At 44.3% G+C, this 17,258-nt stretch overlaps 1 protein-coding gene across 12 annotated transcripts in view; it reads right to left on the bottom strand.

Annotated features, from left to right (window-relative positions):
• Camk2g (calcium/calmodulin dependent protein kinase II gamma) overlaps window positions 1-17,258 on the bottom strand; it is a 59,410-nt gene that overhangs the window by 15,511 nt on the left and 26,641 nt on the right. For 8 of the 12 annotated variants that reach the window (XM_071611163.1, XM_071611158.1, XM_071611162.1 and 5 more), the window contains 6 exons: window positions 17,145-17,228; window positions 16,638-16,732; window positions 15,860-15,982; window positions 11,932-12,015; window positions 11,645-11,687; window positions 7,131-7,174 (listed from right to left, as the gene is read on the bottom strand). In XM_071611163.1, coding sequence (XP_071467264.1) covers window positions 7,131-7,174; window positions 11,645-11,687; window positions 11,932-12,015; window positions 15,860-15,982; window positions 16,638-16,732; window positions 17,145-17,228 — 473 coding nt within the window. Of the gene's footprint in view, window positions 1-7,130; window positions 7,175-9,073; window positions 9,137-11,644; window positions 11,688-11,931; window positions 12,016-15,859; window positions 15,983-16,637; window positions 16,733-17,144; window positions 17,229-17,258 lie in introns of all 12 variants that reach the window. The other 4 variants (XM_071611155.1, XM_071611159.1, XM_071611152.1 and 1 more) reach the window with 1 other exon arrangement.

The raw sequence follows: 17,258 nt of genomic DNA, 5'->3' as shown, positions 1-17,258 counted from the left end.
GCATTATTTATTTATTTATTTTTTAAAGGCCAATTTTTTTTTTTTTTTTTTAGGATTTTAATATTTATTTTTCAGTTTCCGGCGGACACAACATCTTTGTTTGTATGTGGTGCTGAGGATCGAACCCGGACCGCACCCATGCCAGGCGAGCACACTACCGCTTGAGCCACGCACGTCCCCAGCCCCACTGCAGCATTATTTAAAGGCCAGATCACTTTTAAAGAACCATGTCTCACATTTATTTAAAAGTTATATGAATATAGTTTTATATGCAGCTGTATATAGACATATGCATATATATGTACATAGACATAAAAATCCCACACTGGAAAAGAGTTCAAGCTTCCTTTTCATATTTAATTTAAATGAATGAATATTCAAATAGCACTTAAGGAAATAACTATACCCTCTTCTTTTTTGCTTTCTTCTTCTTCTTTTTTTTTTTTTTTTTTTGGTTGGAGGGTACTGGGAGTTGAACCCATGGCTTCTTAAATACTCTAGCACTTAGCTACATCTCCAGTCTTTTTAAACATTTTGAGGTAAGGTCTTAGTAAATTGCTCAGACTTAGAAAATTCTCTCAGAACTTGAGAACTTCCTGCCTTATCCTCCTAAGTAGCTGAGATTATAGACATATGCCACTGCTCCCTACTCTTCTTCTTTAATTTAAAGCTTAGTTGGCCATTGTGGTCTGGGACTAGCAGAATGCCAAGTTATTCTTAACTTGAGGCTTCTCAGGATCTGAGCCTTTGTGATCCCTTCAGTCCTGTCCTCAGAAGAGCCTCTCACTTTCCACACACCCCGAGTCATTGGCATTCACCTTCAAAGAAACCAAACTCAAGAGCACAAGATAGACCAGCTGCTCCAACCAGAACTAGTTATTTTTTTTTTTTTTAATTTTTTTTTGGTTGTCAATGGACCTTTATTTTATTTATATTCGGTGTTGAGAATCAAACCCAGTGCCTCACACATGCCAGGCACAAGCTCTACCATTGAGCCACAACCCCAGTCCCAGAGCTAGTTATTTTGAGCATCTTGCTCAAAGTAAGCTTCTGAACAGTGAGAAGGAAACCTTCCTACAGGCATTTAGCAGAAGAAATGAGGGAGGAAGTTGGGAAGGGAAGATGGGATATAGAAGAATTATCCATGATGCAGAAAGCTCAGGATTTTCTGAGCAACTTACAGGTCTCCCTTGTAAACAGGTCATCAAGTTCCCTTTCAAGAGAGCCCTCAAAGGTCCAACTCTACACACCTAGCTTCATGTTCCCTTTCCTTTTCTCAGAACTTTCATGTAACCACACCATTCATTAATTGATGTACACATGTTCCTGAGTTTAAAAGAACTGCAGTCACATTATCAATAATTTGAAAAACAGAAGAGAGGCAAAACCATCCTAACTTCTAGTGCCCTTCTAGTCTTTTTCCTTTCACAATTTAAAATTATAATTTATAAGCTACACAAAAGTTTATGCCTTGCTTTAAAAAGTATTGATTTATAGAGAATTTGGACTTATTGGTTGTAACAGTCATGTACAGTCTAGGTGAAAACTGAAAATACAAAAAAATGTATTTTTAAAAAGTTGCCAAATTTGGGGCTGGGGCTGTAGCTCAGTGGTAGAGTGCTTGCCTAGCACATGTAGGGCACTGGGTTCCATCCTCAGCAGCACCACACAAACATAAATAAAATAAAAGTATTAAAAAGTTCCCAAATTTGCATCATCCAGTGAAGTTATGATTTATATACATATACTTCGATGGGTTTCCCTTCCCTCTTCCTTTTACTCCCTTTGCCCCCTTTCTTTTTTCTGTAGTGCTTGAGATTGAACCCAGGGTCTTGGCCATACTAGGCAAGTATTCTATAACTGGGCTCCATCCCCAGCCCTTTTTATTTTGAGACAGAGTCTCTAAGTTGTCCACAAGGACCTCAACCTCATGATCCTCCTTCCTCAGCATCCCAAGCAACTGGGATTATACAGGTTCTTTCAGGTTTTTTTTTTTCCTTGTACATATATTACACATAACATACAAAATCAGTATCTACAAACATTTTTTAAACAAAATTTAGCCAATAGTCTTTTTTTTTTTTCTTTAGTGGTACTGGGAATTGAACCCAGGAGGCCCCACCAGTGAGCTATATCCCTAGACCTTTTTATTTTGAGACAGTCTCAATAAGTTGCCCAAATTATCCTTGAACCTGCCATCCTCCTGCCTCAGGATTATAGGTGTGTGCCTCCACACCTGGCTCCTATGTGCCTCTTTATATTCCATCTTTTTTACTTAATGTAAAATATTTCCCTGCTACATTTTTCACTTCATATAAAACATTTCTGCTACTGTATGCTCATGAAAACAAATAACTTTAAAATAGTCTATTAAATGGAAGTCCCATAATTACTTAGTCATTTCCTTATTGGTTTTGAAATTGTCTTCAATCTTTTCACAGTTATAAAAAAAAATGTCATGTTGAACATCTTTCTGCTTTCAACTTTTTCCTATTCTGAATTATTCTGAAAATAAGATAATCAGGAAAGAAATTCCCAAAAGTAGAATTATAAAGTAAAAAAGGTAGAAACACTAGCAGCGCTTTTGACCACAGGCTGTATTAGAAAGGACCACTGTGGTTTTCATTACTGTCACCAACTTAAGAGTCAAAAAATAGCACCTTGTTTCAATTTTCATTTCTTTGATGCTAGTGAAGCTAAAAGTTTTTCCACATTTGTTATCCAGGTCTACTTTCTCAACTTCAAATGGTCTCATCTGAAGTTGAGAAAGTAGATCTGCTTTGATCATCTTTCTGCTGGGGTTTAGCAGAAATTCTTATTTATTGAAGAAACTATTTAATAAAAAGACATCCCATACTGCTGTGGATATTTTCCCAGCCCATCTATTTTCAACTTTTAATTTTGGTAATTGCCTTCCTAAATATCTATTTGGTCCTGAAACTTTTTTTCTCAAAAGTGCATTGCACTTGTCAGGACCTGGACACACAACAGGCTAGGTTCCCCACACGTTTTCATTTAAAGCAATTTATCTAATGGTTCTGGATGCCCAGGTTCCTCCTCAGTGTTCCTATGGGATCTGACACTACTGAACACTTTCTGTTCTCCTAACTCTTTGTTCTTTCTTTCCTTTTTTTTTTTGTGGGCGGGGGGGGAGACAGGGATTGAACTCAGGGGCACTCGACCACTGAGCCACATCCCCAGCCCTATTTTGTATTTTATTAGAGACAGGGTCTCACCTCGCTTTTGCTGAGGCTGGCTTTGAACTCGCAATCCTTCTGTCTCCCCCTCCCAAGCTGCTGGGATTTTCAGGCGTGAGCCACCACACCCGGCTGTTCTTTCCCTTGTTGAAACCCCTTATTCCAGTCCATTATTAACAGATAACCCCCAAATTTTATCAGACTTCTAAACTTTTGTGTGCTTTAGATTCATCTGGGAGAAGGAAAGTATTAAAATTCACTGGTTGATTCTGCCTCCTACTCAAGGCCTCTGGGAATCTGAATTTCAGACTACACCCTGTAATCTGTGTATATGCACATGTGTGTGTCTCTGTGTGTATAATATATAATGTGTATATTTTTAGTTGTTGATGTACCTTCATTTCTTATTTATTTATGTGGTGCTGAGGATCAAACCCAGTGCCTCACACATGCTAGGCAAGCGCTTTGCCACTGAGCCACAACCCAAGCCCCTGGAATCTGTGTATTTTTAATTAGTTCTTTAATCTTACATGGCTGCACTTGATGTTTATTTTGGGGACTCGCATTCTAGATAGTTCTGCTAGAAACTTCTCTCTCTCCCTCTGGTACTAGAAACTAAATCCGGGGGCGCCAAACCATTGAGCCACATCCCCAGACCTTTTAAATTTTTATTTTGAGACAGGGTCTTGCTAAATTGCTGAGGCTGGCCTCAAACTTGTAATCCCCATGTCTCAGCCTCTCAAATTGCTGGGATTATAAGTGTGTGCCACCACACCCGGCTAGAAACCTATCTCAAAATGGCTCCTTTATCCATCCTCTCCCCTCCAGCTCAGCAATCTCTGCTGTATTTTATGTCCTGTTTTTGGCATTCACTCGTCCCTTTAGCCAAGCAGAAGCTACTGAAGTTCCCATAATCATCAGCAGTTTCAAACTGTAACTTCACATGTGCTGTTCCCTCTGCCTGAAATATCCTTCCTCCTCCACAACCTGGCAAACCCCAACTGTTGGTCCTTCAAACTCAGTTCCTGGCCATCTCCTTCAGGAAAATTTCCTGATCTGGCTTGATGCTGTCTCTCTACTCCCCCAGTGCCTGTACTATGCACATCTTCTTCAGGCACCTTATCAGACTGTACCAGAACTGGTGGCTGCCCCATCTTTCTCCCACTGCAAACATCTAAAAGGGTACATCTACCTTTGGTAGATGTTGCTGCCTTCCAGCTCTTGGAGCACACAGCAGGCATCTAATGAACAGTGGCTGAGGGCTAGGGCTGGGGCTGAGTGGTAGAGTGCTCATCTTGCATGTGTGAAGTCCTGGGTTCAATCCTTAGTACCACATAAATAAAATAAAGGTATTGTGTCCACCTACAACTAAAAAAGATTTTTAAAAATCCTTAAAAAACAACAACAAAAAAAAAAAAACAGTGGCTGAGGGGGTGCATTTGTGAGATGCCCCCAAATTCAATGTTGGACTCTTCCTTGGGCTATATCAGGGCCTTTAAAAAGATATGTCCATCCACATACTCCATTTTTCCTTCAATCCCAACATGGCCAAAATAGAACTCTTCCTCTTTAGATGACCATTTTCTTCACATTTACTCGCATTTCTAGCAGAGGTACCAACATTCCAGGCTGGAAACCTTGATATTATCTGATGATCTTTTAAATCCCTCATATCTAATGTGAGCTTCCACTGACACACCTTTGATCAGAGTTGGTATTCCCAGACTCAAGGGCGCAAGTGGACCACAGATACAGGCAACCTCATTCTGAATAGAATTTTGACTATTATCTCTTGCTATTTCTAATCAACTTTTCTTTTCAATGCTATCGCCAGATTACAATAAATCCTAATTGACACCACTGTGTCTAGCTCTTCCCCTCTTCCATTTATCCATATGCCCTCAGCTAAGTCTTCCTCTGTCTTTCTTTGTACTGGGGATTGAACCCAGGGCCACATGCACACTAAACACATGCTCTACCATGGAGTTACACCCTCAGCCCTTCAAATATTTCTCAGAATTCTTACCACAGCTTTTCCTACTTGTGGCTTATGATATTTTCTAAGGTCTAATATACAAACTTCCAATTATTCTACTCAATCAGACTGACCCAGCTGTATTTGGCAGGGGCTGGGGGGCTTGCTGTGCTCTCCAACTGAGTTATGCCCCCAGCTCCAGCTGTATATATATATATATATATATTTAATTTTTATTTGTTCTTTTTAGTTATATATGATAATAGAATGTATTTTGACATATTATACATACATGGACTATAACTTCCCATTCTTGTGGTTATACATGATGTGGAGTTACACTGTTTACATATTCATAAATGAACATAGGAAAGTTATGTCTAATTCATTCTACTGTCTCCCAGCTGTATTTCTGAGATCTCTCTACCATACACCCTGTGATCCAGTTAGATGAAGAACATGCGTGAAAACTCATAAAATTCATATTCTTATTTTTAGGTTACAGAAGCAATACCATCTCATTTTAAATACATTTAAGTGTATAAAGTAAAAGCTGAAAGGTGTTTCTCTCTGCCCTGCTATCACCTCTGACTCCATACCCTAGAGGCAATTGCTGCACTGCTTTCAATCTTCCTGTATCTTAGGCTTCCTACAATAAGCTTTTTCCCATGAGCTTTTTGGCCTGAACCACCCCATGGAGGGTCCAGTAATAGTGTTTAGCTGGATCCAGCTGTGTCCACTTTCCTCTCCCTAAGGCAATGTAAAAGCTACATTGTACCTACTGTATGTGCCTCTCAGAATGTGTGCAGAGCAAGACATCTGATAGTTATGTACTAAATACTTTGTAAAGATGGATTGATTTTAGTTTCTTCCCCAAACAGAAATTTCCAAAATCTTTCTCCAAGTAAACCTACCCACTTTTCCAAACTTGACTCTACCCATCTAGCTTGAGTTCAAAACTGGGGGACTGCCTGGCCATCCCAGTTCCATGTCAGCAGGTATGCAAGGAGCCCAAGCTCCCCTCTTATGAGCAGAAGGACACAGAAAGCAGGCATGCAGAGAATAAAGGAAAAAGGAAGGGATTTGGCAGAAGGGAATGGGGCATGTGTATATATTTCAACTGTGGACAAAAGATCCTGGAAAAAGGCCCAATTTAAATTTTTGTTGGAGATTTGAAGGTTTGAATAATTTTACAGGTTGATATTCTCTGTGGTGTCAGTTGGAAGGCTTTAAGACAGTATGAACTCCTATCCAAAGTTCCAGTCCCAGGACCCTTTCTTCCTCCTAAGCATCCTCATGCACCTTGGGCCCTGTGGTTGCCCTGCCTCTCTTCACTTCAGCTGAACAGCTACTCACAACAAGGGCTTCCTGTTGGGACCTGGAGGCACCTGGTCCTTCTTTTCAGCCAGGTCCCATAGAAGCTGAACCTCAAGAAAGTTTAAGATACTTTCACTCAGTGGTATTTAACCAGGGTTCTGGAAGTATTTTGCAGAAAAGGACAAAGACCAAAGAATAGTGTCTTCAGGTTTCTAGTCCTGTACCCTGCCTGAATCACCCAAGCAAACTTTGCTTTCATTTGATTAAAAAGGGTTATGAAAAAAATGGAGGGGGTGGGGGGTGTTTAATTAGATGTCCTAAAATACCTCAGAGTGTCAAGCCCTCAAGATGAAGCACATGTGTGGAAGTCAGGCTTAGGGTCAGCTCTAGGAAACTATAATTTGGACTGCTTCCCCTGAGACTTTCCCACCCAGGTAGATCAGGAGAGACACCTTTCCATTCTTCCCTCCCAGGCCAGTGGAACCTGCTCTTCTCAGCATAGAGGCTTCCAATTTAAAGCAGAATAGCAAGAGTAGATGGTTTTCAGGAAAAGGAGAAGCAGGGTACCTAGACTTCTCAAGAATAACTACCAGGGGGAGAGGCCAGTCTCTGGTCAGAAGGCTGGAGAGATAGATACCCACCTTGACACCTCCGTCCGACTTCTTGTTCAATAGGCTTTTGGCAGCTGTGAAAACAAAGAGGAAAGTCACATCTTCTGCATCTTACCCTCGTCCCAACCTGAAGTCTGGCAGCTGGATCTGCAAGAGACTGCTATATCTGACAAGGGGGCCAGGAGTCTCCTGAAAGAGACCCTTCCTAGTAGTCCCTCTGCAGGAAGGGCATCTTGAGTGGTGTCAGGGCCTTCGGGATGACACCCCAGGATCTCCTCTGCTGTGGAAGCTGGCTCAGCAGAAACAGACACCCTGTGCTTAGGAGAAATCATGTTCAGTACTGGAGCAGCCTGGGAGCACTGGGAGCTCTGCCTTTGAGAGCTTCCACCCAGGCCTAGAAACAAAGTGCCAGGGTGAAAGGGTGAGGGCTCCATTCTTAGATGCCACGGAGGTTCTCCAGATAGCCACACTGGAAGGATGCAAGACATCTCCGGACTGTTCTCAAGAAACAGAGTGTCACAGTTCACAAAGGAGACCAGATGTGAGGACAGACAGACACAGACACAGAAACCAGGACCACCTACAGGAGGATTTTGCCAGGGGGTTGAAGCCTTCACTGGGCAGGACCTCACCAGGTTTACTGGGTCCTAGCTGCCATCTTTTTCCCAGACTCTCTGGACTCATGAGCAGGAAGGGCTAAGCAGAATAACGAGTTATCAGATTCTAGCCAGGCGTGGCATAATGCTCAAGGCTGACCAGCTTCACACCAGAAGGCTGGTGACGGGCTGAAAATGGAATCAGCCCAACTGTCTGATCCACCTGGACTACCTGGGTTTAAATCTTGGTTCCAGCTGCTAGCTCTGTGACCTTGTGTGAGTAAGCCTCTCTCAGCCACAATTTCTTTAAAAATGGGATAAATAAAACAGGCCTAAGTCACCAGGCACTGATGGGGGTCCAAAAGGATCATGCCTGAAAAGCATTTAGCAGAATGTCTTGCACATGATTTAAGTACCCTACTAACCATTGTTATCACTATTGCTGCTCCCCTTCTGCCCTTTAGGTGGCCATTCCTACCTAAGCTGTGTCCCATATTTCTCCAGTGAGAACAAGGGTCCTTCCATCACAAGATTCTGGCTCCAAAAGAAGGGCATTTGGTCTGATCTCCAATCATGCTGCATTTGAAAAAATTTTTTTTAAAAATATATTTACTAGTAAGGGCTTTGTTTACATTAGCCAGTTCTCAATTCTGGTTGCCCACTAGAATTACTCAGGGAGTTTTAAAAAATGCTCATGCCTAGTCCATCCACTAGGGATTCTAATTCTGTTTATCTGGGGTGGGGTCCTGCCACCAGGATTCTTTAGGAGCTCCCAGGTAATTGGTTGTTCTGTACAGGTAAGGTTGACAGCCTTTGACATACCTGTTCTTAAGCATCACCACGTTATCTGTCATCCTCATTAGAGAGATGAGAAAACTAAGGCTGGGAGAACTGATGTGACTTGCTCAGAGTATAGCAAGGCTAGAATTCAAACCCAGGGATGGCTGACTCTGAGGTTTTTGCACTCCACAGCCTTTCAGACCTGGAGGCCTGCAAACACCAGACTTCATAATTTTGAGGGGCAAGGCTTCCTCTGTGGGCTCTTAAACAGTAGTGCAGAAGCCTAGTTCCAGCACTGGGCAGCTCTGCAGGTCAGGCCTTTGGGCTGCCTGGAGGGAAGGCTCCTATTTCCCAGCTCCACATCCCCAGGCTATTGCCTCCTGAGAGTTGGCAAGCGCCCAGCATGCATGGCTGGTTAGGGGGCTCTGTAACAACAATGCGCTCGCAGATGCCAAGTTAGGTGGTCCTTCTGGCATGCCCATCTCAGCCCGCAAGCATGGAACTCGCCTCCCTGGTGCGTGGGCCTGGCATGCTGGCCCTCCTGGTGGGGTGGCAGGGAGCCGAGGCAGGCGGTCAGGGAGGACTCATGCCACGTACCTTGCCCGGCCAGGCTGGCGGCGCTCGCGGCAGGCGAGGCGGGGGCGGAGCTCTGCCTGCCAACTGAGGGGATACAATCTCTCAGTGCACAGAGCTGCCGCAAAGCCACGGGGGCCAGTCAGCAGCGAGCATGCCCCAGCATGAGGCACGGGCACCACTGGCTGCCCACACACAGCAGGGCCCAGGCGGCATGGCCAAGCCAGCCGAGCTGGGGGAGCGGAGGCGCCAGGGGCAGGCCGATGAGGCAGGTGCAGCCAGTCCTGCAGCAGTCCAGGAGCCTGAGAGGACCAGGCTGGGACAAGGTGAAGGGAACACCATATAGCTACTTTGTGGAAATGTACTTAGTGCTTGTTCCATGACCAACTCAGGTGAGGGTTCATAGGTAAAAGCCTGACTTGGTGAGAGGAAGGTGCCCTTTCTGAGGTGATCCAGCCCTTGCTTAATGCTGTGAGGATACCAAGCTTCACCTTCAGACCTTCCCTCCCTAGGACATAAATGAGCTCTGTAGCTAAGAGCCTGGAGCATAGAGCAGCCCTTTCCCCTCAACACACTCGGAATGGTAGAAAGAATGGCACTTACATGGCCTCTGGACAGCTAAAGTTTACAGATGGGCCCAGCTCTATGACCCCTAACTTCTCAGAGACAAAGGGCTCTCCCTCTTAAGGGAAGTAGCCAAGAGAAGCAGCTTTACTCAGCCTGTGCTTCACAGTGTCTTGAGGTAAAGATGCCTAAGAAATAAGTCCCCAGAAAGACAACGAAGGCCTCTGAAGAAATATATTCTGGAAGTTATGATTTCATCATTCACCAGGCTATTAAAGTCCAGGGCTAAGATGTGGCCCCACTATTTGGGGTCTACTTGGGAAATAGCCTAGTTTGTGCCTAAGGAATCACAGGTGCCTTTCCTCCTTGACACACCTATAGACAGCTCTTTCTGCAGAAATTTCCAGAGACAGAAGAGGCCATCCTAGAAGCCTAAAGAACTTTTTTTTTTGCATCTTCTTTGATCCAAGGCAGTGAGCTCAAAGGCCAGATGAGGTCTGGGCAACAAGAATGGAAGGCTCTTTAGGGATGAACTAAAGTACTACGTCCTAACAGAGAGACTGACTTCTTGAAACCAGGACACCAATTTCCTGAAATGCTGGTTGTGGGTGGGTGATGTGGAGACCAAAGGCCACAGGACAGGAAATGCTACTGATGGGCCAGGCTAAAAGAGAAGCAGTAGCCCGTCTTCGCATTTAACTCAAGAGAAGAGAAGACAGGTAGACATCAAGGGTCAGCATAAAAATGCCCCTGAGCATCCTCTAGAAAAGCTCTTAACCCCAGAAAGTAGAAGCCGCAAGCAGTTAGAGGAAAGAAGCACAGTGTGGGGCCACAACTCCATCTTTGTGGCAGATGGACAACCCATTGCTCCCAGTGCCCTGTATAAGTGGTAAAAGCCCAGGATGGGGCATGACTGGGGCTCACTATCCATCCCTGATATCCCAGAGCCTGTGACTCTTGGGCTGGAACTGGTGAAGCCCTAGGCTCTCTTACCTGCAGCCTCCTCCAAGCTAAAGCCCATGGGTTACCTGGAACCAGCACAGCGGAACCCATCAGGACTCCAGCTCAAGGAAGCAACCCCTGCCCAAAGTGGCTGCCCACCCTGACTGTGGCTGGTGCTCCCACACAAGCCTCTCTCCATGGTGGTGCAGGAGGAAAGCACGGGAGGGAGTCTTGTTAGGAGGATGAGAAGGGCTCTTGAACCAAACAGCGAGGCTGGGGTTAGAGGGAAGGAAGACCAGAGCTACAGCAAGCTGGGGACAGACTTCTTTGTCTTCATTTAAGCCTTGATATTAATCTTTTTCTCAAAGAAAACCCACCGTGCTCCCAACTGAGGGCAAACAATACTGGGGGTAGGGTTGAAAGCAGGGGGCAAAGGGGAGTGGAGTGTCTTGCATCTTAGAAATAATGTCAAGTGTGACTTACAAATTACTGATCCCAACTCTCTTGATTCCTTATGTAAATCTAAGTTCCTTTCCTTCCACTGGCTGGTCTCTAGTTCTTCATTTTTACAGCTAGTATCAGAGAAAATATTTTAAGCCTAAGTCACCTTAAAAGGTCTAAACATCTGGAATAATTTCTATTAGTCATCTCTACTTGGACACAAGGAAGAAAGAGATCACCCTAGTGATCAGTTGGTGGCAATTGAGAACATTCATAATATTTCAACTTGATTTTGTTTTTCCCTTCCAGCGCATCCTTCAATACCCTAGATTGGCTATAACCCTAAAGTGCTGAGAATCTTCAGGGAATTCAATAAAAATGTATAGGGATAAAGTACATAGGATTCTGGACAGGCTACTCCTTGGGAGGTTCTAAGGAACAAATTCATAAATTTGAGCCCAAGTGAAGTTTCCTCCCCTCACACCAAGAATTTCAGTAAGAGGACTCAGCAGCAGAACCCTCAGAACAGGATCCCTGTTAATCCTGCTCAAGGAATCACCTGAGACAGCCACACTGCCTAGGCTGGCTGTGCGCTATGCCTGACCCACTCACCTCGGCAGAATTAAAGTGTTCAGCTGGGAAACATACCTGAGAAGTTCCTGGAGACAAGCATGGTCGTGAGGATGGCACCCTAGGAAAGGAGGAGAGTCCTATGAGTTCAACCAGACTCTATAAAAGGATAGCCTGGCCTCAGGCAAAGCAGCTCATGGCTAGAGCCTGGAGTCACAGGATTCTGGCATCCCCAACATAGCTTAGCTACAACCTGCATAGCTTAGCTTCAACTAGGAGCAGAGCTGCCTTGTCTAAGGGGGCAAGACCTGCATTGTTAACAGGCTTGATTTCAGGAGGCCAGTGGCACAGAAACCAAGACTTACCTTCAGTTTTCTCCGGGCATTGAATTTGCGCAAACACTCCACAGTCTCTTGGCGGTGCATCATGGAGGCTACCGTGGATCGTTGCTAGAAACCAAACAGAAAGGCCTGTGAGTCCCCCATTCCAGACCCTTTCTCTGCCCTTCACTTTAGTCCTGGCACCAGTGGCTATGCCAGGACAGAGCTGTGTACTCAGCCACCCCACATTCGCTCTGAAGATCAAATGAAGTCACAGACATGAAAACACAAAATAAAGGCATAAGCCCAAACTCAAGGTTATGTAAGGACAATCTAAACATGAAAGCACACTGATAACGGATGCTATATGAGTGTGCAGAGAGAACATTCTAATCTTCCTTGGGCAAAGGAAGCTGCAAACGGGAAAGATTATCCTATGTGTGGTGAGCCTGGCAGTTATTCCTTCAGCAACTGCTTACTGAGCACCTGCTGTGGTCCAGGTTCTGAGCAGTGACAGCACAGGGAGGTCCCTGCTTTCTATAACATTCATTCCTTTAAAGAGCCCCTCTCAACATACCCCACAAGGTCCTGAATGAACCTGGGGTCTCAGAAGCTAAGGATGTATACCTTGAAGGATCAATTCTTTTCATCATTTTGGATGAAAACTTTGATATATTTATTAGTTACTTCCTTGTCTCCTTAAACAGAATCCAGACATGGCCTCCGCTTCCTTGGGATCATTGATAGAAGAACCAATTATTTTGAAATGTCATAATATAGTGATGTCCTCAGGGGCTATAGAGATATATAGGACTATGAAACGTAGAGCCCACAAAAATGATCCTCAGGACATAGTATTTCCCTGTTTTGTTTTGTTTTTGGTACCAGGGATTGAACCCAGATGCACTTAACCCCTGAGTCACATCCCTAACCCTTTTTGAGACAGGAGCTCCCTAAGTTGTTTAGGGTCTTGCTAAGTTGCTAATGGATGGCTTTGATTTTGCACTCCTCTTGCCTCCTGAGTTTCTATTATAGGCACACACCACCAAGCGGGCTACTTCCCCAATTTTTGAATTTCCATTTTAAGTTGCTCAGCATTACTTTTGCTGTTGCTGTCTTGCCAAACTATTAGAAAAATGAATGCTAGGACCTGCAGCTTGGTGCCCATAACCACATAATCCTTGCCCTCACCCCTGGCCAACTCTTTCCTGCGCCTGAAACAACTCTCCCCACCTCTCCACCTCCCCAAGTCTCTCATTCCACCTCATCTTCCTCAGCATAAACTTCTCCACAAAGAGAAATGAGGTCACCATGCACATACTGCTTCTGTTTCAGCCCCCACCCACCAGCTGATTTCTACCCACCCACAACCCAACCTAAGTCTCAGAACATCATTCTTCACACCAGGGTGGACCTCTTGAGCAGAGCTCAGAAGTCCCTCTTTAAACCTTTGCTTCCTAAATTAGATATAATTGTCGACTCATTCCTCTGGACTAGATTCTTCTTGGTAATCTACACATTATATTTAATCTTCTCCTTAAACAAAGTCCTTAAAACATGGATGGAACTGAAGGACATTATATTAAGTGAAATAATCCAGACCCAGACAGGGACCACATGCTCTCTCTCATATGTTGAAGTTAAAAGAAAAAAAAAAAAAAAAGGTTTGGGTCTGAGTGTGGAACAGTGAAACTGGAGATGCGGGGGGGATTAAAGGGAAGCTGGATTTGAAGAGCATATGCTGTATGCACGTATTAAATTATCACAATGAACCCTACTAAAACGTACAATTAATAAATACTCTTTAGTCAAAAAACAAATGAAAAAAAAAACAAAAAAAGAAAGAAACCCAAACCTCTCTGATATATCTTCCTCCTCTAAGGAGTATCATTTCTTTCCCCCTTCATGCCTCACTTCCTATGCACCTCCTCAATCCTACTTCCTCTTCACGCCCCAAAACAGGTTTCTATCTCACTCTACTGTCTTTGTGAAATGATGAAAGAATAGCCTTTCCATGGTCAGAGCCCATGCATTCTCTTTGATCTGTGTCAGGGACTCTCTTGCAATACTACCAGTGCTCCCTTACTGAGACTCCTTCTTTTTTTAGCTTCTACATCTTCTGCTTCTGATTCTTTTCTGACTACAGAAATTCTCATTCTCAGTCCCTTTTGCTGGCTCCTCTAATTCTCCTTGTTCTTAAATGCTGATGTTTAGTGTCCATCTCTTCTTTTACTGAAGAATACAAACTCAAGAATTTGATCAGCATAGAAACAATCCCATCTTCTACAGCCTCAACATCACCTATATACAAAAGACTAAGACTCTTTTCTTTCTTTCTTTTTTTTAGTGCTAGGGATCAAACCTAGGGCCTTACACATGCTAGGTGAGTGCTCTACCACTGAACTGCATCCCCAGACCATACAGGTATATTTTTTAACTGTCCACAGGGTATCTCAGCTAAAGTCTCTTGACACCACACTCAATGTGTACAAAACTAAATCATCATCTTTTCTCACAAACTGGCTTTTCCTCTGAGTTTCTTCCGTATGGATGAATGATACAATTCTCTGCTCAATGGCAAAACATGGCAGTTCCCACAGATCCCTCTCTCCTTCATTCCCCAATTCAATTGGGCACTAAATCTTTTAGATTCTGTGTCCCAAATATCTCCTGAATTTTTCCACTCCTCACACTACCCACTCCCCCATCTCTATCCTCAGAGGAGACCTCATCTGTTGCTTATATAGTTATGACAGCTTCCTAAGCTCCCCTGACTCCAGCCTCTTTCTTCATTAATTCCATTTTCTACAGAGCTTCCAAAATGATCTTTCTTAAATGTAAATTTCACACTCTCTTTAAAACCCTTAAATGGATCCCTATGCATTCGGAATAAAACCCTAACTCCTTAGGCCGAAACTTGGATGTCAGGGAATCTTTAGGGCCTCTTTGTCTTGGATTCCTATAGTCATGGCCTCATTCACAACCAAACTACTTAACATTCCTTGAACTTGATTTCCCATGGCCTCTTACTCTGGCTCCTGCTAACCTCTGTCTACAGGGTAATATCTTGGGGAACTCTTAGTTATCTGCCAAGAGCCAGAACAGAGGTCACCTCCTCCATGCAGCCTTTGATGACCCCACTGCCCACCAGGGACAGCAAGAACTCCTGCACTCCTTTAGATTCTTTTGCATACTTCACACTGTAGTATGGTTGCCTGTTTGACTGCCTGTCTCTCCAGATCTTTGGAGCAGGAAAAATGCCTCATTCACCTTCGTATCCTCTAGCATCTGCACCAAAGAGGCATTCAGTAAACACATGAACGAAGGGACAAATAAACAAATGCATAATGGCTGTCAAGATACCAACTATGCCAGAAAACAAAGTATGTCAACCCACATCAACAGCCTAGGGGAGCCTCCCAGCTCAGGAGCTTCAGGACTGAATTTCATGATGCTCTTTTTAATAGCTCAGAGACCTCTTTGGTTTATTCATTGGGTCTTGGTCACAGTTGTTAAGAGTTGTATGAGTGGTGAGACCTGAGTATGCCCTGGACTTGGGGATTCACTTTCTGCCAGCTGCTTTCTATCATCAACTACCTAGAGTCTGCAAGAGTCAACCTAAGCCCTCATTTAAGACTAGAACTGGGTTGGGATATAGCTCAGTTGGTAGAGTGCTTGCCTTGTATGGACAAGGCCCTGGGTTCAATCCCCAGCACTGCCAAAAAAATAAAAATAAAAAAAGAGAGCCATTAATACAGCCTCACAACCAAGGGAGAGACGAATAAAGGCCTGTTAGCCCCTTCTGCCTCCTAGAGATCCCCCGGTGATATTTATTAACCTTGGGCCCCACTCAGTCTCCTGCCCCGCCTACTGGGTCCTCACTCAGGAACCAGAATGATTCTCTGCTGATAAAAAGGAACATAAACATAAGCGGTCACCACTGATCTCCAAGTCCACAGCTGAAAACACTTACACAGACCCATGGGTGCTTCAGAGCCTGGTCAGCCGTGATGCGTTTTGCTGGGTTTATGGTCAGCATCTGGTTGATCAAGTTCTTGGCTTCAGGAGTCACTGTGTCCCATTCTGGTGATGGGAACTAAGGAGCAGGAACAGGGGGAGGTGGGATATGAAATTTGTAAGCCTCACACCCTAAAACGAAGGCTATATCTTCATCCCAACTCCTATAATTGGGATATTCTATGGTACCCAAAGTTGCCTCAGAGAGAGTTGGAGAAGCCCTGGAAATATCCTAGAACCTGTGTCAACTTAAAAGACTAGGAAAGGAAAATAGAACAATGATGGTTAGAATGCCAGAATATCAGATCACAGTAGGAAGCAGACTCCAACAAACATTCTCTGGTTCAACTCCATCTCTCTACTTGGGGGAAGAGGCTAAATGATGTGCCTAAGGTACCAATGCAGTGGAAAGAGACTCTAGAATTCTCGTCCCTGTGTGATGCAGCTTCTCTGTTCTTTGCAAAAAAAAAAAAAAAAAAAGATCAAAGGGCTTCAGTGGGTTCCTTAATTTTATAGCTACCAAAAAGGATGTTAAAAAAAAAAAAAGTTGCTCCTTGGACGTAGGGTGGCAAGAACTGAGTCCTGTTTGCCCATCCCTGGATCTTCAAAGTCCCATGACATCCCCTATGTCATGTGACACACTAAACAAGCCCCCTCCCTTGGACGGAGCCCAAGGGGCAGGACATGTGCCCTGCTTGATGTTCTTGTTTGATTCTTAGAAAAACAGTCCTTACATCGTACGCTCCAGCCTTGATCTGCTGATACAGCTTGTGCTGATCCTCATCCCAGAAGGGAGGGTAGCCCACCAGGAGGATATACAGGATGACCCCTATGAGATAGAACACACAGGTCACTGGGTTCAGTCACCTTTACCCTGAGGAACTATGAAAGGCCATGCAGGGCTCAGAGCCACACAGAATGACAAGGGCCAGACCAGAGTTAGAGGTGGATGCCAGCCGATAATGCTGTGTCTCTCACGTCAGAGATTTCTTTAAGCACAACCTATCCTCTAAGGCGGGGACAATTCCCTCTCTAAGAAGGATGCAACATAATACAGGAAGTTACTTGGGGAGGAGGGTGTGATGGGAACAGCCCTCCCAAGGGGATGAGAGCAAACACCATGATTTCACATACACCAGGCACTTGTGGGACCCGCAAGGAATAGCGATGCTTCTTTCTCGCCATCACTGGAAGCCGAGGGCCCTTAACACGGAAAAGCTGAGGGCGTGGAATGGGCTTACCGCAGGCCCAGATATCCACAGGTTTTCCATAGGGATCTTTCCTCAAGACCTCAGGGGACAAGTAACCTGGGGTGCCAGCAAAACCTGCAGCAGAAGAGAGAGCAGAGGTACACT

Source organism: Marmota flaviventris, chromosome 4 (genome assembly GCF_047511675.1).
Source record: "Marmota flaviventris isolate mMarFla1 chromosome 4, mMarFla1.hap1, whole genome shotgun sequence".
NCBI lineage: Eukaryota > Metazoa > Chordata > Mammalia > Rodentia > Sciuridae > Marmota > Marmota flaviventris.
Note: the sequence above shows the minus strand (reverse complement) of the source record. Positions and strands in the feature narration are given on the sequence as shown.